Here is a 23,910-nt window from a genome sequence, read left to right as displayed (position 1 = left end):
TGAAAATTAAATTACATAATTTTCATTTGCCATTTCATACACCAGTTTTAATATGTAAAATGAAAGCTAATTTTAACGCTTTATAAGCTGCAAAATGAAAATGAAAATTGAGTATTACAGAAATGATTAGATATGTATAACATGTTCAAGCAAAAACTGTGGCAAAATTATATCATTTAAATGCTATTTTTCTTAAATGCATTAACACTCACAGTCAAGACACTTACGATTGCATTTTCATTCAGTGTCCCACAATGAATGTAGCAAAATTCAATGTGCACATTGAAAATGCATTCCGAGCCGATCACGTCTTCGCCCCCTCCGCCATGTCAATCACTGCGTGAACAAGGCGGGGCTTGCAGAAGGTCAGAGACTCAAATCTCAAGAAGAGGATTCAAGTGAGAGAACATGTACAAGACCGTTGGTCCATGTACGTTTTGATCATTTCAGTTTATGGCTTTTATATTTCATTCGCACTTGTGGGCAGCGCTTAAGCGCTCCTTTCATCTGATTTGTCGAATCGCTCCACCTTCAACTCGGTCTTTTCATTCTTTCAGGCAAATTAAGAGTCAGTGCGAGTGAAGCACTGTAATGTCTGAAACCACCGCTCACTGTTAATTAGCATAATATTTGAATCAGATGTAGCTGGCCACATAATTCGTGCTGCTGAGACCTGCAAATTATTTCTAGGTTGTAGTATTGTATGAATATTGTCCCACTGATAAATACAGTGCAAATAGTTCTGTCTCTTTGGAAAAAAGTGAAGTGGAAATAAAAATCAATAATAGACTGAACAGTTCCATGTCTGTAACATTTACCACTCTCATCTTTTAAGTCATAAGGCACATAAGGCACATAAGGTATGTGTGTCTGACATTAATAAATAATTGTAAAAATTTATATTGTTACATTTCCAGAGATGTATAAAGTACTAGAGACCCAGACTTGAGTAAAAGTTCAAGTGCTCTATCAAAAAAATGACTTGAGTAGAAGTTGAAGTGCTCTTTAAGCACCACACATAAGTAGAAGTACTAAAGTATTCAACATTTTTTATACTTAAGTATTGCAAGTAGTCTATTTGAAAATTTACTACTCAAGTACTGAAAGTAAAAGTACAAGTATTGTGTTATGTAGTTATTAAAGAAAGTAGTCAAAAGTTTGAACATATTGTTTTTACTATTTCAAATGATTAACCTAAAGGACAATCACAATTCCTTGACTTTAACTTTTTGTTAACAAAAAAACAGATTAAAAGGTTAGTTCGCCCAATTTGCAAAATTATGTAATTAATAACTTACCATCATGTTGTTTCAAACCCGTAAGACCTCCGTTTATTTTTGGAACACAGTTTAAGATATTTTAGATTTAGTCCGAGAGCTCTCAGTCCCTCCATTGAAGCTGTGTGTATGGTATAGGCTACTGTCCATGTCCAGAAAGGTAAGAAAAACATTATCAAAGTAGTCCATGTGACATCAGAGGGTCAGTTAGAATTTTTTGAAGCATCGAAAATACATTTTGGTCTAAAAATAGCAAAAACTATGACTTTATTCAGCATTGTCTTCTCTTCCGGGTCTGTTGTGAGTGCGTTCACTGCAGTGTAGTGATATCCGGTTCGCGAACGAATCATTCGATGTAACCGGATCTTTTAAAACCAGTTCACCAAATCGAACTGAATCGTTTTAAACGGTTCGCGTCTCCAATACGCATTAATCCACAAATGACTTAAGCTGTTAACTTTTTTAATGTGGCTGACACTCCCTCTGAGTTAAAACAAACCAATATCCCGGAGTAATTCATTTACTCAAACAGTACACTGACTGAACTGATGTGAAGAGAGAACTGAAGATGAACACCAAGCCGAGCCAGATAACGAACAACAGACTGACTCGTTCACGAGTCAAGAACACTGATCTATATATATAACTTATATTATAGATCAGTGGTCAAGAACCGTTTCTGTCAGACCCGATTCGAGAACCGAGGAGCTGATGATACTGCGCATGTGTGATTCAGCGTGAAAGCAAACCGACACACAGAGCGCATGAACCGAATTGATTCTTTTGGTGATTGATTCTGAACTGATTCTGTGATAATGTTATGAGCCCAGGTAAACCGAAGGCTTGCAGTCAACGCCAATGACGCCATAACGTCGAGCGCAAGAGAACCGGTGAACTGTTTTCTTCAACTGGTTTATTGAATCGAACTGTCAGAAAGAACTACTGGTGATTCGAAAACCGATACAACCGGTTCTTGACTCGTGAACGAGTCATTATCTCGCTCGGCTCGGTGTTCATCTCTCTCTTCACAGCAGTTCAGTCAGCACGCGCAGTCTTCTCAATTCGCTCAATGATGTGCCAGCTTCATCAAACCTGCCATCTACAGTTCTGTTTGTAATGGAATGATTCGTAACATTTTTATAATTGTAACGAGTAATGATGCAGCACATAAAAAAATATTGGAGTAAAAGTATTAAACTCATCGAAAATATGTACTGAAGTAAAAGTGGAAGTAGGAGAAAAAAATAATACTCTAGTAAAGTACAGATACCGCCTTTTAGTACTTAAGTACAGTAGTGAAGTAGTTCTACTTCGTTACTATACATCTCTGTACATTTCTGAAATAAAAATAGTAAAATTAGCTCTATGCTGCTCAGTGCTCCTGTACAGAGCGCCCTCTCGCGGCTGTAGACGGTAATGTTTTCTCTTGGTTCTGAATAAATGTGACTTATATATGTTTTTTTCCTCGTCATGACGTATTTTTGGACTGATGCAACTTATACCAAAAATACGGGTAACATTATTATTATTATTCATTATGAGAGTTATTGACACAGACTAGAACTTTAATGTTTCACCAAATTCAGCTCAGATCTTCAGACTCGTCTGACTCGTGTTGCTGAATAACTGGCAAGACTTACCTTCCCAAAAAATCCTATTTAATTTTATTTCATAAATTTAACTATATTTATTTCCACTTCACTGTTATCCAAGGAGACAAAACTATTTGCACTGTTTTTATCAGTGGGACAATATTTATACAATACTATAACCTAGAAATTATTTAACGGGGTCTCTTGCAAGTCTCAGCAGCACGAATTATGTGGCCAGCTACATCTGATTCAAATATTATGCTAATTAACAGTGAGCGGTGGTTTCAGACATTACAGTGCTTCACTCGCACTGACTCTTAATTTGACTGAAAGAATGAAAAGACCGAGTTGAAGGTGGAGCGATTCGACCAATCAGATGAAAGGAGCGCTTAAGCGCTGCCCACAAGTGCGAATGAAATATAAAAGCCATAAACTGAAATGATCAAAACGTACACGGACCAACGGTCTTGTACATGTTCTCTCACTTGAATCCTCTTCTTGAGATTTGAGTCTCTGACCTTCTGCAAGCCCCGCCTTGTTCACGCAGTGATTGACATGGCGGAGGGGGGGAGACGTGATCGGCTCGGAATGCATTTTCAATGTGCACATTGAATTTTGCTACATTCATTGCGGGACATTGAATGAAAATGCAATCGTAAGTGTCTTGACTGTTAGTGTTAATGCATTTAAGAAAAAATAGCATTTAAATGATAATTTTGCCACAGTTTTTGCTTGAACATGTTATACATATCTAATCATTTCTGTAATACATTTTCATTTTAATTTTGCAACTTATAAAGCGTTAAAATTAGTATTCATTTTACATATTAAAACTGGTGTATGAAATGCCAAATGAAAATTATGTAATTTAATTTTCATTTTCATTTTGCACCAAAGCAACGTTTGTTGCACATACACATGTATTGGAAAATGTAAATGTAAATACAGAAATGAATTGCCATTTTACATATTGCATTGTCATTTTGCATATTACATTGCAAATTGAATATCGCTACCCATATGCTTCCATATTTTACCTTTATAAAGTAACCCATTCAAAGTCTTTTATTGCAGTAGAGCTTTAAGTTGAGTGGTTTGTGTCTATATTGTTGAAGAGCCAACAATATGCTAAATTAACATGACATAAGCTCAAAACCGATAAATTTGTTAATGCAAAATGCAGGAGGAAGCACTACAGTGTAATACTTCAAAGCTGCAGCTCACCTTATCACCCAGCATTTATCCCATTACACTTTCTCTCATTGGCCAGTAATGACAGGGGAGTGATTAGTAATCATTATTGCTGACACTTGATGGCAATCAGACTTAAAAGAGAAACAAACCAGACACCAAAACAGGAAATAATGTTCAAATTTGTTCTAGGGCATCCTGAAATAAATACATGGACAATAAAGAAAGATACTGTAAGTGTTTTTCATTTTAAAAGCTGATAAAACTGTTAATGCTGTGCAAGGTACAGGTATGTATAATTGTAAGATAGTTTTAATTAGTTTTCTGTCATAGTTTGGTATGACAATAATACTTTAAATTATAAAATATTTCCAAAAGTATTTTATATTTGTTTATATTATTTACTCACTCAGGCTGTTTTGTTTGAATAGCCTTAGCATATTTATTTTGCCCTATGTTACAATCATCCATTTAGTTTTCAGTGTCACCAAACTGAGCCAGTTGATTCCCGATGGACAAGATCAATTCCTGCCCTGTATTTTTTTTTTTTGCCCTGCTTGATAAGCCATTTAGCTCAGATATACAGTATGTCACAATAGAGAAGAAAAGTTGGTCACAGTGTATATGTTTGATTTATCACAGAAACACGTAGAACCAGAGGTGGAAAGAGTACAAAAATATTCTACTCAAGTAAAAGTACCATTACATTAATGAAATTTTACTTAAGTACAAGTAAAAGTACCAGTCTAAAAAATCAACTCAAGTAAAAGTAAAAAGTAGCTCATTTAAAATTTACTCAGAGTAAAAATTACTTAGTTACATTTTAACAGTGGGAGGGAGTCAAAAATGGGACAGGCCAAGGGTGTCAAACTCAGTTCCTGAAGGGCCACAGTCCTGCACAGTTTAGATATAACCCTAATTAAACACACCTGATCCAGCTAATCTAATCATTTAGGTTTATTTGAAAACTACATGATATGTGTGCTGGAGCAGGGTTAGAACTAAACTCTGCAGGGCTACGGCCCTCCAGGAACTGAGTTTGACACCCCTGGGATAGGCCTATTAATCTCAAACTAGTAGTTTTTAATTAAAGGAATCAGTTATTTAGAATAATAAAACATTTGGGCTGTTATCTGGCAAATCAGTATCAACAAACTCATCTTTTCAATACAGAGGAAATGCAAAAGCTTCATCGGACGTGGCATTTAGATGTATTTACACACTGTTTAGTGCAGGACAAGAATGCCTTTAACCTGCAGTTACAAATGCATGAATAATGTTTTGATATGCCAGACATAAAATGTTGAATACTCATTTGAAATTATAAAAACTTAATTATAAAAAAAAAAAATCTAAAGATACTTTAAATGTGAAATTAAAATGGCCAGTATGTGTCAGCAAGTCACTATTAATAAGTGAGTCATTGCGATTGAACCAGATCATTTAAACGGTTGATTCATTCAGGAACGAAACACTGTCATGTTGCTCAGAGATGCAAAATTTTGCTTTGGTGGCTGTGTTTGGAATAAATTTTTGTTGTAGAAATAGAGCAAAAACCGGCAATATGGTGTCTAAAATGCAAGTCTCTTAGTTTACTGTCCTGTTGTAAAAAAAAAATATATATATATATATATATAAATATATATATATATATAATATCAGTGGCGGCTGCTGGTCTTTCAAAGAGGGGAAGCTCATTTTCGGCCTACATTATAACCCTCTGATGGTCTTCATTTGTAGTGACACTCGGGGTCTTTTTGACCCCAGACAATAACATTTCATTTTGTAATAGTAAAATATTTAAATTTTTTACAAATATAATTTTACTAAACTTTGTACAGTTTTTGGAGGATTTAAATCTTTTACATTTCTATAAATAAATAAATATTTATTTAAATAGGCTTTTTTTTTTTACAAAAAAAGAAAAAAGCATTTCAGGTAAAATTCACTTCATAAAAGACCCAGATTTCTAACTTTCATACATGGGGATACCATGGATAATTTTATAAGGTTTAATGTAAGATTTTTGCCCATTTTTGGGGAAATTCAGTTTAAAAATTGTAATAAATCACTTTAACCACTAGATGGCTATAGTGTGTGCGCGCGCACATTTTCAATCTGTCTTAGTTACCATTTCAATTTTGTGGTGGTTCTGCATTTTACAAATATCAAGAAATATTGCCGCAGTTTGTCTTTCAAATACACTTGAGAAATCCGCGATCATGGGACTGAGCGTGAAACAGCTTCACCGACTTCTTATGGTGCAGACCGCTGTCAGTCAAAAGGAGATCGACAGATCCTCCAATCATCAGGCGGAAGCCCAGTCTTCATTCACCTCCAGAGACGCTGAGCGTCCGTGGGCGGGACATAATCGCAGCATTTATCCAATGACCGTCTAGCTTCGGAGCACTGAAAAAAACTGTTCAAAGCAGCCCCATTGAAGTCAATGGACGCTCGGCTTCAACAGGGAAATGCACTGTGACGCTACGGGAATGTATGAGAAGAAAATCGAATCAGCCGACATGTAGCTGATTAACACAATACATAATACACAATAGTACATATTTGACCGTTGGTTTTTTTTTTTTTTACATTAGAGGGGAAGCTGAGCTTCCCTTGCAGTCTTAAAGAAATCCTCACTGATCTATATATATATATATATATATATATATATATATATATTTATGTATGTGTGTGTTCCTTAGAAAGCCACGTTTCTAGCATTTGTAAAACTGCTAGAAAAAAGAAAACCAGGAAGTATGACCATATTAGCCCGGTCCTGTCAACACTGCAATGGCTCCCTATCAAGCATCGCATAGATTTTAAAATATTGCTTATTACTTATAAAGCCCTGAATGGTTTAGCACCTCAGTATTTGAATGAGCTCCTTTTACATTATAAAAAGGCAATTTGATAATACCTAGAATATCAAAATCAACTGCAGGCGGCAGATCCTTTTCCTATTTGGCGCCCAAACTTTGGAATAACCTACCTAACATTGTTCGGGAGGCAGACACACTCTTGCAGTTTAAATCTAGATTAAAGACCCATCTCTTTAACCTGGCATACACATAACATACTAATATGCTTTTATTATCCAAATCCGTTAAAGGATTTTTAGGCTGCATTAATTAGGTAAACCGGAACCTGAAACACTTCCCATAACAACCTATGTACTTGCTACATCATTAGAAGAATGGCATCTACGCTAATATTTGTCTGTTTCTTTCTTATTCCGAGGTCACCGTAGCCACCAGATCCAGTCTGCGTCCAGATCAGAGGATCACTGCAGTCACCCGGATCCAGTACGTATCCAGACCAGATGGTGGATCAGCACCTAGAGAGGACCTCTACATCCCTGAAAGACAGCGGAGACCAGGACAACTAGAGCCCCAGATACAGATCCCCTGTAAAGACCTTGTCTCAGAGGAGCACCAGGACAAGACCACAGGAAACAGATGATTCTTCTGCACAATCTGACTTTGCTGCAGCCTGGAATTGAACTACTGGTTTCGTCTGGTCAGAGGAGAACTGGCCCCCCAACTGAGCCTGGTTTCTCCCAAGGTTTTTTTCTCCATTCTGTCATCGATGGAGTTTCGGTTCCTTGCCGCTGTCGCCTCTGGCTTGCTTAGTTGGGGACACTTCATCTACAGCGATATCGTTGACTTGATTGCAAATAAATGCACAGACACTATTTAACTGAACAGAGATGACATAACTGAATCCAATGATGAACTGCCTTTAACTCTCATTTTTGCATTATTGACACTGTTTTCCTAATGAATGTTGTTCAGTTGCTTTGACGCAATGTATTTTGTTTAAAGCGCTATATAAATAAAGGTGACATTGACATTGACATTGTGTGTGTGTGTGATTATGATTTTTAGAGGAAAAGACAGCATTCTTTGTGTGATTTTGATTCTAAATGATTTTGATTGATTTCATTCTAAATGCATTTCAACAGACTGAATCACACAGTGAAAGAACACTCTAAATGCGCACGTACATCATTAAAACAACAATTATGATATTATCGCAGACGATATATATCGCACACTCCGCACCAGTCTTTTTGGCTAATTTGTGCAAAACCTCTTGCTAAGATGTCAAAGCATCATTTTAACCACCAATGCAATGACACAATTATTTAGCTCACCTCTATATGCTTACGTGGGGTTGATGTCTTGTCGAGATTTTATAAACTGCTAGTTTGGTCTCCCTAGGCAAGCACAGCATACACAGCATAATAGAGTATAAATATGGGCAGGGGTTCACGTCATTTCCTTCGAGTTCAACCTCAGAATATGACGGGGTTTCGTTTTCAGCGGTGTCTGCACCACTAACGCCTGTTTTGTCCGTCTGCATCTTTCTTGTGATTTTAGCGCCAGTTTGCCCTCCTGCCCATTATTTACTGACATAGCTTCCAGGGAGCGATTTTTTTTTTTTTACTCAGTAATTAATGTGTTTCAAAATGTAGCGAAGTACAATACTTCAAACAAAATATACTTAAGTAAAAGTAAAATTACAGATTAAAAAAAATACTTAAAAAGTAGAAGTACACAAAAAAGCTACTCAATTACAGTAACGCGAGTAAATGTAATTCGTTACTTTCCACCTCTGCTTAGAACATAAATTAATGTGATAGCCGGGCACTGACACCGAAGTTGTTTTTTCAGTAACCTGTTCCTGTTTCTCCAGGTGTCTGCAGAACTACATTCCCGCCCACAGTCTGACTCTGTCTTGCCCCGTGTGCCGTCAGACCTCCATCCTGCCAGAGGAGGGTGTGGCGGCACTTCAGAGTAATTTCTTCATCACCAACCTGATGGAGGTGCTAAAGAGGAGCCCAGACACTAACCTCAGTGAGGACTGCACTGACGCTATCAACGGAGTGGCCACTGGACAGCCACTCTCCTGTCCCAATCATGGAGGAAATGTAAGAATTACACAGCAGCACAGCATAAAAAACTTTCAAAAATCTCTAGTGTACAGATGCCTCACTGTATGTTAGAAGTATTTTCCTCCAGGCAAGTTGCATTCCGTCCAGTTTTTGCAAAGGGAGAACATAATATAATTTACAAGGGCATTCGTCTTCAGTATGATATTCAGTTCTCCCTTTTTATAATCAGGTAATGGAGTTCTACTGTCCACCATGTGAGACAGCCATGTGTGAGGAGTGTACTTGCGGCGAACATGCAGAACACGCCACCGTCCCGCTCAAGGATGTTCTAGAACAGCACAAAGCCTCGCTACAGGAGCAGCTGGATGCTGTCAAAAACAGGCATGTAACATATGCTCATGTACACTTTAGTACAGAATTTACATTTATGTTTTATGTTTAAGCAGCAACATTTCTCATTAAAAAACAGGGTTAATTATGTAGAATGGAGAAAAGCAAATTAATACACTGTAAAGGTCCTTGCACACTGAGTCCGAAGTTTTCATATGCATTTTCACTGAGTCTGATGCGTATCAATCTGTTGCGAAAAAAAAATGCACAACAGTACTAAATAGAGTCTTCGAGCAGTGAGGATGATTTTGTTCTTCACGAATCTTAAGGGGGAAATCATGGCCTAGTGGTTAGAGAGTTTGACTCCTAACCCTAGGGTTGTGGGTTTGAGTCTCGGGCTGGCAATACCACGACTGAGGTGCCCTTGAGCAAGGCACCGAACCCCCAACTGCTCCCTGGGTGCCGCAGCATAAATGGCTTAAATGCAGAGCATAAATTCTGAGTATGGGTCACCATACTTGGTTGTATGTCACTTCACTGTATGTCACTTCAGTTAAAAAGAAAGTAAATATTGGTTTCATGCAGTCATGAGATATTGAGAGGAAAGAAAGTTCCATCTCCTTATTAAGCAGCGGGATTATCACAGGCGATTCAAAGTTTCATGCTTTGCTAGCAAATCTACAGCTACATATTAAAAAGATCCCCAATTTCTGTGAACTGTGTGCAAGGATCTTTACAGTGCTTTGTGCTGCAAGACGAAGTGGATGAACTTGACAATCGGCAATCTGGATTTTGGTTTTCCCTTGTACGGTGGTTCTAAATTGTCAAAACTCCTCAAAATGCTTGCTATGGATGCGAAAAAAGCTGAAAATCGAACCGGATCAGAATTTTTTTTATTTTTATGATGGACAAAACCTTTGGAGGCAGTGTGTAAACGTGATTGACATGAGGTCGTATTTATTTTTCAATGTGCGAATATTTTGGTTGAAAAATTCTGACTCCGTCTGCAATGGTCTTAACTCCTGGAACTTACTCCTGTGAATTGGTCATTGCAACATTAAACGCCAAATAATCAAAGATAGAAAATACAATGTCGAGTTTTTATCCAAAACATTACCTCGGTTGAAGTTGACATTTCAAACTGAGTCAAACTGATATTTCCTCATTAAAGAGAAAACCGATGCATCCTACACAGAAGTCTTGTTTGCTGAATCACCTGACATATTCACCTGACAACGTCATACTTCTCTAGTACAATTTGAAAATGTTGCATCCACTTTATTATTTCTCTGTTCCTTTGTTTTAGAGGCTTGTTTTTCTGTTGAAGTCTCATTAATTTCAATAATTTCGGGTGTAGAAGTGATATTAAACCAACACCACTTTGTAAAATTAATTCAATGCAGTTAGCATTGATGCATCAACATTGACTTTCATTGTTTTAAATGTTGGCTAACTTGGCTATGATTATATTTTTATTAAAACCAGGGCCAGCGTATTAATCTCTATATGACTTATTTATATTCACAGTACAAATATAAATCATATAGCAATAATATAAGGTCATAAAAATGGCTGGTTTAAATATTTCATTATAGAACTAAAGGTTCTTTTTCTTTCTTTTTATATATAAAGCACAATAAAACAACAACGGTTGACCATTGTGCTGAACAATATAGTTTGAAAATAATGAAAATACATAAAATAGTAAGACAAGACAAACAAATAATAATTAGAAATAATAAACTCCTGTTTGCTCAGACACTAAAGGCCTTCTCAAAGAGGTAGGTTTTAAGGCTTGTTTTAAAAAGATTTTAAAAATTCTGTTGCAATTGTTCTGACAGAGATTGGAAGGCTGTTCCAAAATGTAGGGCCTTTTCTCTTTAGCCTAGATCTAGGGACCAATAAAAGTTTCTGATTCAATGACCTTAGACATCTTGCTGGACTGTGTAAAATCAAAAGATTAGACAGGTATGAGTGTGCCAGTCCATTTAAAACCTTAAAAACAAAGTACAATTTTTAACTCGGTTTTAAAATGGATTGGCAGCCAGTGGAGTAGGACAGGGGTAATATGTTCTGTTTTTTTTTTTACTGTTTGTAGACAATTCATACATGATTGGTTAATACCAATATAAGTTGAATTGCAGTAGTCTAATCGAGAAGCGATAAAAGCATGTATAACTCTCTCAAACTCAGCACAAGTTAAAAAAACCCTAGCCTTAGCAAGGAGTCGGAGCTGAAAAAAAACAGAGGGCTTGACATATGCAGCCAGAAGACCCAGCACTTACTGTATTTTGCCAGATACAACTAAAGAACTGAACACAATTGCCTCTGTCTTAGTCTCATTGAGATTCAAAAAATTAAGAGACATCCAGACCTTAATATCAGACAGACAAGCAGTTAAAGCACTCAAACTCTGGTTGTCATTTTACTTAAAAGGCACATCAATTTTGTGTTGTCAGCATAACATTGAAGCAACACTTTGTGCTTATTAAAAATGGAATCCAACAGGAGCACATACAAAGAAAATAAAATTGAAGCAAGGATAGAACCTTGAGGAACTCCACAAGTCAAACCTGATTTAGAGGATGAGCACCCATCCACACCAACTGAGAAAGTTGTATTATTCAAATAAGATTTGAACCATTTCAGGACAGAAACATTAATACCCACACAGTGTTTAAGAGGGGAAATAAGAATACTGTGGTCAATGGTGTCAAATGCTGCACTTAAGTATCAACTGATAGCAAGATATCATTTAACACTCTTAAAAGGGCAGACTCAGTACTGTGATGTTTCCTAAAACCTGACTGAAAAGTTTCAAACACACTTTTTGAATCTAAATAACTTAGCAGTTGATTAAAAACAACTTTCTTCAACCTGGCAGGTTATGTTCTGGGTTAGAGATCTCAAACTGAAGTTGGATCAATCAGATGTGAGAAAAGTGACACATGTCTGACACAAAGTCACTCCCCCAGATTATCTTGCTCCAAATTAAAGGTCACTAATGATGTAAAAAAAAAAAGAAGTATGGCTTCAATGATAAATACTGAGTCATTTTATGATTTATGTAATTATTATCATTCATGTTATTTTTATTTATCTATTACACAAGCAATTTTGTTTAACAGTTATTATAAATTGTTTATTTTAAATAAATATTAATGTATACGGATCATGTAATATAAATAATCTGTAATATCAATAGATTGCACTATTTAAAAAATAAAAAATCTGACCTTACATGTTCGAGTCCCTATCAATATATATTTTCAAATGTATAAACTAACTTAACAATTTTCACTTGTAACTGCACTGATAGAGCAAGATATTTTATTTTATTTGTCCTTCATTTTTCATATGACGTTTAAATTTGTCATATTCTTCAATGTCTTAACCTTTAGCAAAACCTTTAACCTTTAGTTTTAAATCTTGCTGGGTCTCTCGCGAGAAGTAAATCAAACATGCTTTGTGTTGCAAGGCTCGTGATTGGCTGTTCGCCAGTGATGTCACACATTCATGTGCACGCGCTCCATAAACTCAGGATCAAAGCCTGAGTTAACAAAGAAAGTTGATGATCAGCATCATGGTACCAACAAAGCCGGATTGGAGAGGTTCGGTTTTGTCAACTCAAAACTAATCCTGTAACTCTGAATTTGTTCAGCTACTATCATGGTACAGGCCCCTGGATACCCCTGTTTTATAGTTTTGATGTGTTTACTGTGATTCTACTATGTGGGAAATATTAGTAATATAAATGACAAAGAAAGAGTCAGTCCCTCCAGGATTTTGCGATTCTTTGCTTGCTGAATTCATCGCAAAATCAAGCAAACTTCGCAATTTTCACAAAAGCTCAAATGTTTTTGTAATTGTCGCAGATTTTCAGCAGATTTTGGGCTTAGATGCGTCCCATGATGTCATCTCAACTCGCATTCAGTCAAAGAAAGGTTGTTTCTCAGTTCCGAAAATGGAATGATCAGCCTTGCGTTCTCATCATGACCGATTTACAAGAGGTACATTGGATAAATAAACTGAAAGCGGAACAAATCCACGCTACTCCTTTGGGTTATGCAGCGCAGACTGTTTATCTGGTCAGGCTGGAGCTGCAGGGACATCAAGATGTAGCATTTGGACCAATCAGACAGTCAACTAATTGTTACATTTAACAAATAAAATCTAACGCCTCCTCATCTAACCAAAGGGTCTATGGACCCTTCCCCCAAAAGGAAGCTATCACCTCAAAATAGACAGAACACTTGAACCCCCCAATCTAATTTCATATGCAAGACACCAGACTACACACAAAGAGTTGTAAAACTTCCCTCCAAAAGGTACCACTCCTCATTGGCTCACTCAAATCCTGAGGATGTGACATCATCCCCCTATATAGATCACTGATCACCAGATCAGGGCGGTTCTTTTAGATTCAGGAATTCCAGGAAAAGATGCTGAGCTTAGAGCCTTAAAAACCACACTAAGCTTGTGCCAGGCTTCAGCCTTGACTATTCATTCATCAAGATCCTCTGACTCGAACTGGTCTCATCAATTCACTTCAGCAGAGACCAACTGGAGCCCCAAAGTGCATCAGGACTCTTTATCAAACAGGCGAGACTTGCAAGTATCAAACTTAGTCTTATTAAATTATACATTAACAGGGTGTCCGTGTGGTTGTAAAAGGTAGTAAATGAAATTAGCCAAAATTAAGGGCATTAAAAAGTATTAAAAAGTAATAAACGTCATCTGACGAGGTATTACATTTTCGAACCCAATTTTTTATAGATACATTTTAAATTTGTGTTAAGTGCAGGTCTCTCTTCTAAAATTTGCCTAGATTTATTTATATGTTTAGAGAAGGACCTGAGCGATATTATTTGAGGTGTTCATTCGCGCGCGCTGAAACAAACAGGGTTACTGGCTGGCTTGCTTCCATTCAGTAATTAAAACATGGGGAAATGCAAGTTTTCGGACCAATTTTCACAAAAGATCGCAAATTTTTGTAATTTGCCACAAAATATCTGCAGAATCTGGGCTTAGAAGCGTCCCGTGACGTCATCGCAATGCACATTCAGTCAAAGAAAGGCCTTGCATTCTCATCAGGACCGATTTACAAGAGCTACACTGTATAAACAAACCGAAAGCGAATAGCGTCAGATGACGCTATTAGTTTGTGCTGCGCAGACCATATATCTGCCCGAGCCGGAGCCGTGGGCTGATCTCGATCAGGAGACACCGTTATACACAGGGCTGGGAGATACAGTGAAGAAAGCAGTTGAATTCGCTACAGAATCAATAACATCTCTGTGAAATCTTGTGAGAAGCATTCGAATTCAGTGAAGAAGTCTGTTAAAGCTACAGATATCAGAACAAACGCTACTGATGTTGAAACCAGGAAAAACATTGTTCATTGACCATGGATTTAACAGTAAACTACAGGGACAATGTGGTAGAAATGGTTTAATGTTTTCGAGTGATTTTAAATGCTTCACAACTTTTCCCAGCACTTCAATGCTTTAAGTATTAGCAAATTTGAAAGTTATTTTTAATGTGACGATATTTGTTAATCTTTAATAGGTTTCCCCCATGTATAAAACTAAAAGTTTTATATAAAATATATATATATATATATACAGTATATTAAATGACCACTAGTAGATGGCTGCAGAGAAGTACTTATAGGTAATTTCCACTCCCTAATCTAGCCTATATATTTTCTTATTCATTAAATAATATTTAGACATTATGAATGACAGTAATAAAAGTACATTTTATTAGAAGTAATATATTTATTACATCTGTAAGATGTCTGCTAAAGATCTGGGAATCATCTGCTGTGTACTCTGATAAACGTCTCAGAAGCAGTTTTACATGCATTCTAATAATGTCTATTTGACATCTGACAGGAAACATAGACGTACTGCAGATGAACAAGCAGTCTTAAAAATACATCTTGCATACATCTCCGAGATGTACATGTGCGATTAAGGTGCTTTACTGTCAGGTGCTGCTGCGATCTTCTGTAGAACTTAATGGCACTAGTGCTGGTGTCCTCAAACGTTAGTCTGGAGACCTACAGTGGTTCTCGAAGTCAGAAAAGTCATAACATTGTTAGAAGAATGTTCTCTGTGGTATATTTTCACTGCAAAACAATAAGAAATTTAGCAAATATAATTAACAAATTTTGAGAAAAGCCACAACAAAATCAGTAATTTTGATCGCAAAAATCACAAAAAAATAAATAAATAAACTGTGAAATCCTGGAAACCCTGTTTGTTAGACCTATATGCTTACATACAATAAGTAGACATTCAAAATGCCCTTTTTACCACCACACGTACCGCCGCGGCGGCGGTATTAAGTGCATTTGCAGACTTTGACCGCTGAGTGGCACTTTAACCACAAGTTATCAAACAAGCGCATCAAAGCACATTTTCGCTAATAGACGTCAGTTTTGCCTCACTGATGTGTTAGATTTGATGGCTTCCCAGCCGGCACATGGCTGACCTTCAACGTTGAAATATGGTTGAAATAAGGTCAGTTGTGGTTTCAACGTTGAAACAATGTTGATTCAACGTTTAAAGATGAACAGTTGAAAAATTTCCACACATGACCGACTTTCAACGTTGAAATATGGTTGAAATAAGGTTAGTTGTTTTAATGAAACAACGTTAAAAATGTTTAATACTAAATGGTTGAAAAAGGTTAACAAACTTTTAAATTATTTATATTAAATTATTTAAGATTATTATTATTATTTTAATAGCATTTTAAAACATTTTAGTCATGATACCTATTATAATTAACCTATTATAAACTCCTATTGGTAGTTTTGTTTTATTACTTTGATCATTATTGGTTAATCTTGCTGTCATTCAGGAAACTGGACAATGAATCGGTTCGCGCCTTTCTACATTTAAAAATATGACCTTTATTGTCATCTTTCTGTGAGTGAGGCGGCTAACTGTGAGCTGCTGCTCGTTATAACTGAGTGCTCGGTCGGTCCCGAATTATTTAATATTTGCCTGTAAATTTTTTTTATTTTGAGCGAATTTGAGTCGTTACATGTCAAAGGAGAACAAAAATTGTGAACACAAGAAGGGTCAGATGTGTTCTGCGAGGTCAGCAACCTTTATATCAAACATTTTTAAATCGTTCACAGCTGAGCATCGCGGGAGGCTGATCTGCGCCAGGGCGCGTGAAGTGAATGTGATGAACAAAGTAATTTTCAGATGCAATGAAAAAAAAAAAACCTGGATAGCCTATATTAGGCCCAGGCTCTGCTCTGATTTATAAAATTTTAACGGATTAATCGCCTATTTTCATTTGCTGCATGTCTTCTTTATTTTTTTTTTAAACACGCTAAAAAATAAATCAGAGTTTGTGAGAGGAAAAAATATAAGTCAGGTATAAGTAGGGATGTGTACCGAAACCCGGTATTAACCACATCAACTCTGGGGACCCACCGGTGGGTCCAATATTGCATATGCCTAATTCTCAAAAAATCAAAATAACAGCTGAAGTGGTTAAACTGGCCCCGGGGCTAAATTATGAAAGACCATAGTATCAGTAAAATCTGATAATGTTATCGTGCACATCTTATCTCACCAAACATTTCTAATGTGCGATTATATTAAGATGTTTGTCTGTGAGATCTGCGAGATCTCTCATGTGCGCCGCGGAGGCTGTCTGTCAGTCACACACACACACACACCACAACGGAGACACCCTTCGCTGCAGACTGTAGCGCGGTGACGTCACGTACGTACGTCATGTATGTGTTTACCGCGCATGCGCTTGTAATTTGCATTGCGTGATGACGTTAGTTGTTTTCGCGTCGTGCGTGCATTAAACCGATGCGCATACTTAAAGAAAACTCTAATAAAATGTTAAAGTATTAAAGAACATTAAGGTGTAAAAAAGACAGGGAAAACAACCGTGTATAACCATGTTTCATTTGAGGTAAAATTATACGGAATTAAAGTTTATTCTGTAATATCTGTGTAGTATCTTACTTACAATATATTAACATTCTGTTGCACTTTACTTCACTGTATATTGTAATATTACACTTCAATGGCACCTTATATTTCTTATTGAGCTAGTCAAAATTACAACAGATAAAGTACAGTCGTCAGCTCTAATAGTGCAGATGGTAAAACGTGTGTTGTTCACAATATGATGCAATCGATCCGGTCCGAATCTGCCTTTTTTTCCCTACCTTTTCAAATTTCAAATCACATAAGAAAAGCATTTATTTTAAATAAAAACGAAGGAAATAATCAAACAGTTTTGAGGGAGGGCTTTATTGTCCTAATATGCTGGCATCCATTTAATAATTTGAATTAAAATTATAATTTACACTCAGTCATTATTGCATACTGTTTTATAATGTACTACAATACTGAGGTGCAAATAATTGCCACTATTTGCAATAAGTAATATAAATAGCTATGCTATTTTAACATAGTGTAAATAGAATCTAGCCATTTGCTCTAAGTGTAAATAGCCACTGCCTTTCTTATTTTAATCTTTCCTTTGCTATGGTTCTTGTTTATCTATTTTTTTAACTAGAAATTTGGACATATATATTTTGCTTTGGCAATTCTGCATGTGAAACATTTAAGCCAATAAAGTAGTTTTAAGTTCAGTTGACTACATACAGTATATTTTCAGTGTCTGCATCCCATTTTATGCAAGGTGCCTCCAAAAAAAAAAAAAAAAAACGATGACAGTGATCTTTTTTTATTTATTTCAAAGAACAAAACAGAAAATATAATTGTATATTCAAATATAGATTAAGACTATAGACATGACACAAGAAAAAAATATCTGAAATTCACTTCCATCACTGATAAAACAATAAGTCAAGCAGTAGCACTCAAATTCTTTGAATGGATAAAACCTACACAGGACTCTCCTCCTGCTATTCTCACACAGCCAGGTGGACAGTCTTTAAATATCTCACTGCACCGGAGGTACTGGGTCAGAGAACATGACGCCTGGAACTCAGGTTGTATTGTTCAGACAATGCACTCCAGTTCATGACACCTAATTTACATAAAATAACAAACAATACTAAAGCAATATTAAATCATTTTGAAGAAAGGCAGAAGAGCCATACAAGGAAAATATTTTAAATGTATTTTTAAATATATTATAGCATGGTGTTAAAAAAAAAGTGTTATTTTCTTTGTCTGTAAACTACCTAAGATATTTAATTTACCAGCATTAACATCAACTAAATTAATAAATTTTGTCAAGTCAAAATTTAGGTTGGCTTGGCTTGAGACAGCATGGCCTGAAAGTTTGAAGTTTTTGTCAATTTGAAAATTTTACAGTTGAGGGCTATACAGTCTGTCAGAGAAAGAAAAAACGATAATTACAGTACTCTAGCCACATGAAGTGAGTCTCTTCTTTGAATTTCTTCTCACTGACAATGTCCCTAAAAAGTCATATTAAGATATATGAAGGTCAATTTTAGAGGTAACACTTTACAATAAGGTGTCATTGGTAAACACTAGTTAATGTATTCATTAACATGAACTAACAATGAACAATACACAGTATATATTAATCTTTGATAATGTTAATGAAAAAGATTACAAATATTTTTTTTTTGCAATGCATGCAACCATCAATGGCATTACTTACATTAATAAAGTATTTCTGCTCTATTTTAATACATCTTTAATGGTTCATTTTAGGCGAAATAAGACTTTGAAAGACCAGCATTCGAATACTATATCATAAAACATGTCATAAGTGTTTGAAATCGCACACATTTGCAATGGCACTCTCTATGATTATGACCAAAGCATTATTACAATTAAAAGCATTTTTAAATGCAAATTTTTAAGAAAACAAAAGTAATATCTCATATCCACCATACCTTACGAACATCCGGAAGTGAATGAACCTGGATATGCGCATTAATGACAGTCTGTACGGCGCACAATCATATTTACGGTAAATACATATACGTTACTGCGCATGCGCGGTAAACACACGTCACGTACATACGTGACGTACATACGTGATGTCGCCGCGCTACAGTCTGCAGCGAGGAGTACTTGCCACAATGAGTGCGGCGCACACACATGCATTAACTGTACGTAAACTCCTGCTTAATAATAAAGAGTGACGATGGCGAAGAGATTTGCTTAATGTTATCGTGCACATTTTATCTCACCAAACATTTCTAATGTGCGATCATATTAAGACGTTCGTCTGTGAGATCTGCGATTTATAAAAATAATAAAACCTATATTTCCCTCAAGACTAGTCATGTTTTTGTGGTTGTTTTAATTTAAATGTGTGTGCTTCTATTTTAGCCAATTTATTTTCAATAAACTAAAACAAAGATAATAATAAAAAAAAGGAAAACGAATACAGCTCGTTATCAGACTAAAAAAATACAATGAAAAAGTCATGACAACACATTTTTAAGGTTGGCTACTTTAACTTATAGAAATAATTTAAGCAATTTAATGCGCTTTTATACTAGTTTAAATCTGAATTTTTAAAACTATTAAACTGAATTTAAAATCTCATGGAATTTTAAGTTTAAACAGGTGAAAATGCCACAGTGAATGTTAAATATAGCCTTAATAACAGAAGACCTTGATTGTATGTTACCATGAAACTAACAAAATAATTTTTTATTTCATTTTAAATTAACAATTCATGTATAAAATGGGACAGCAACCTTTATATCAAACACTTTTACGTCGTCAACAATTGAGCAACGCGAGAGGAAGGTATTGCGCAAGAGCGCACAAGTGAATGTGAAGAGAATTTTTAGGGGGTAAGAGGATTTTTTTATTCTTAAATTTTCATATGCAATGAAAAAAATGGGATTAAACACGAAATAAATAAGTAAATACAATAAAATGATATACAGTATATCCACTTAGCTTACCTGTTGGGTTTACCTCTCTCATTCTGGACACATCCAAATGTTTCCATATTCGTGATGTTGCGTATTTGCAGCTAAACTATTATTTATTAGGTAAAATAGGCTTTGTGGTTCACTTGTGTTTCAGTATCGACGGAAAAATATTATAATGAGCAAAAATATGCCACAGTAGACCGCTGCTCATGCTGAACTGCACTGTTTACAATGAATATGTGCGCATGCTGAAATATAGCCTACTCAATTTTTGCTCACACAGTTAAGGCATAATTGGAGACAGTTTGAAAAATCAAGAACAATAGCAGTTAATAAGAATTATTTCTGTTAGTGCGGTCTTAATGCTGGACCGTTCTCATTTCGTTCCTCATATGGAACTTGAAGGATTTTATTTATTTATTTTTGCTAAGAGCAAACCAGAATGAAAATATATATTTTTTCATCCGTGTGTGTGTGTGTGTCTATGTATATATATATATATATAAATATATATATATATATATATATATATATATATATATATATATATATATATATATATATATATATATATATATATATATAAACAAACCAGAATAAAAATATAAAATGTTCTAATCCGTGTGTGTGTTCCTATACATATATATATATATATACCTGTGTACCTAGTAATGACTGTTTAATGATAATAGCATGCAGTAAGACTTTGTGTAAAGGTCTTTCTTTTACATTTTTACTGTAGCCTAAGACTATCCCACGTTTTTAAATTAACTCTTACTTTAAATTTTATAATGGTTTTTAAGGATGTTAAAATGTTATAATCAGTGTTGGGGAGTAACTAGTTACATGTAACGGCGTTACGTAATTTAATTACAAAATTATTGTAACTGTCATTAGTTACAGTTACTACGAAAAAATTAGTAATTAAATTACAGTTACTTATGAAATTTTTAATGATTACAAAGGGGATTACATTTTAATATTTACACACATCCACATACAGATTTAACTGATTTCTTTCCCAAATTGCACTGACTATTCTGAGACATACCGCCCTAATAATTGCCGGGATGCGGAAATACAGTCATTCATAAAAACGGAATGCCTAACGCGGACGGAATATGCCACATTTTGGATGACTAAATCAAAAGTAGGTCAGTACACTTGAATCAAAACATGACATGGACTAGTGTCTGTGAATATTAAGCCCCAAAAATGCAATATATGACTTGCACATTCTGCGTGTCTGTGGAAATCAGGCGCGGACTGGACACCGGGAGAACCGGGACAATTCCCGGTGGCCTGGCAGCCGATTTTGCCCCACTATTTAATATCATTATTGTATAATTGCCTGCCGAATGTACTAAAGCGATCATTTGCAAATCTGCCATTTGATAATTAAATCTCTAATAAGTCATGAAGTGTTAGTCATGATTTGCGCGCTCTCCGCGCCTCCGCCAAACGGTTCAGTCTGGATCAGACTCAGAGTAATCAATGCGAGAGAGAGAGAGAATAGAGTGGAGTGTGGAAGCGCACAGCTGGAGCAGAGAAGCAGAACTACTGTTCAGGGTTTCAGGTCAGTTTCATCTGTAAAGATGCTTTTTTGTCTTTGTTTTTTTATTATATAATAAAACCTATATTTCCCTCAAGACTAGTCATGTTTTTGTGGTTGTTTTAATTTAAACGTGTGTGCTTCTATTTTAGCCAATTTATTTTCAATAAACTAAAACAAAAATAATAATAAAAAAAAGATTTTTTTGAATTTGTTTGTATGAGTTTGAATTTTCCAGTCTGAATTTTTTTCCCAATCCATCCCTCCTGTAAATTAATGGCAAAGACATGGTTTCATTTACTACACATAGGCCTACTGAAGCTCGCAGCGTTTTCAACCTCTGCTGCCTCAATATAGGAGTACACGAGCACATAAACATAATTTCTAGAACTGCTTTGTGTCACTTAATGTGCATTTTACTTATTTTGAGAAAACTATCATCATATACAAACAGAGAGCAGTTTAAAAAAAACACCAATGTTTCAGGAGTTTAGTACACAGAATACGTCACACTCTTATTAGATAACTGTATTTAAGTTGATGTATATGCTTTTATTTATTATTCTTTAATTTTCACAAATTTAGAAAAGTTATCAAAAAGTACTCAAAAGTAATTAGTTACATTACTTTAATAAAGTAATTGAAAAAGTTACACTACTATTACATTTTAAACAGGGTAACTTGTAATCTGTAACCTATTACATTTCCAAAGTAACCTTCCCAACACTGGTTATAATATAATGCTATTGATGTTTTACTTGTCCTTTCATCTTAGTTTACAAACCGTCATTTTATTATTACAGCGGCGGTAAAGCCCATTTAGCTTGTCCTCCTACTGTAGTTGTTTGTATTCGAACATTTTCACGAATTTGTGATCATTTTATTACTTAGTCTACTGTTGCTTTTCGGTAATAGTAGCTATAATATTCGAAATTTTATTTAATTAAATGGAGGTTGGAGTAGAATAACTTACCTGTTAAATATGCAAATGCATGGTTAATAGCTCCAGTCTAGGCCACAAGCAGGCAGGCCATGGGGGTCCTGCTCCACCTCTCAAATTGACTAAATATCTAGGTCAGTGGCTCTTAAACTTTTCACAGAGTACCCTCTCAGAAAATATTAGGCTTTCCAAGTACCACCATTGTGACTTAACATTGACATGGCTTGTGGTGGGCATAGTGTTATAGACTTACTGTAATGCTTAATCTGGAGGTTTAGCATGGCTCTGATGAAGCCAAACATAAATTATAGAGATTTTGTTTAAATGATTTTATTGTATGTTTAATCGTATCCTGAGAACCACCAATAGTGAGTCACAGCTGGAGAACCAATGATCTAACTTTGACAAAACAGTCCTGACATATCTATCACTGTCAAATGTAGCCCAACACTTGGCTCATGTTTTACTTTAGGTTAATAATGCTATAATTATAGGCTAAGGTTGTCTAATAAAGCAATAAGCCCTGCGAAGCCATGTTTTGTGACGCTTTGTCCAAAACTATAGACAAAGGCCCATTGTGACATCTTGATTAATCCGTCTGCTTTACTTAAATGTATCAGCTAAATTTATTTTAATAACACCTGTGCCTACTTCATGGCCACTTCTTTTTTAGATTGTTCACACATCAGACTTACTGACTAATGATCTATGAAGAAGATGTCTCCTTTCTCTTCTGTCTTTATGTCTATTCTTATCTCTGTGGGCAGTTTTTGAGTCCAGTGTTGATGTCAAGTTATAAAGACCTGGTTACATTGTGATGCAATATTAGGGCTGTCACTTTTAGTTCAAAAATCGATTGCACAATCGATCGGACCTACCAAAAAACGTTTCGAAAATGAAAATAGGGAATCGATTTTAACCAAATATGTACACTATTAATTTTAAAATAATTCAACAATAAAAAAAAATAGATGTAACAAAACTCTGAATTCTAAAGAATTCCGAAAGTGCAGTATGCCTTGCGAAAACTAGACAGAAAATACCAGCAATTTTACGCGCCTATAAGACCCAGTGACGTCGAAAGCGACCTCTTATGCTGCGTTCACACCAAACGCAAATAGAGCGTCTGGCGCGAATGATTTCAGTGTTAAGTCAATGTAAAGACGCGTTTACGCGCAACTAGTTACAGGAGATTCTGAGTTATGAAAAGGACCATTGCAAGCTGACAGCGACCGGCTTTTGTGGTGGA

At 35.6% G+C, this 23,910-nt stretch overlaps 1 protein-coding gene across 1 annotated transcript in view; it reads left to right on the top strand.

The window, feature by feature from the left end:
* Positions 1-23,910, top strand: part of trim2a (tripartite motif containing 2a) — a 51,262-nt gene that overhangs the window by 12,428 nt on the left and 14,924 nt on the right. Inside the window, exons 3-4 of the mRNA XM_059554053.1 lie at positions 8,759-8,993; positions 9,187-9,338. Coding sequence (XP_059410036.1) covers positions 8,759-8,993; positions 9,187-9,338 — 387 coding nt within the window. The remainder of the gene's footprint in view (positions 1-8,758; positions 8,994-9,186; positions 9,339-23,910) is intronic.

This window comes from Carassius carassius, chromosome 7, assembly GCF_963082965.1.
Source record: "Carassius carassius chromosome 7, fCarCar2.1, whole genome shotgun sequence".
In the NCBI taxonomy this organism is placed as follows: Eukaryota; Metazoa; Chordata; class Actinopteri; order Cypriniformes; family Cyprinidae; genus Carassius; species Carassius carassius.
Note: the sequence above shows the minus strand (reverse complement) of the source record. Positions and strands in the feature narration are given on the sequence as shown.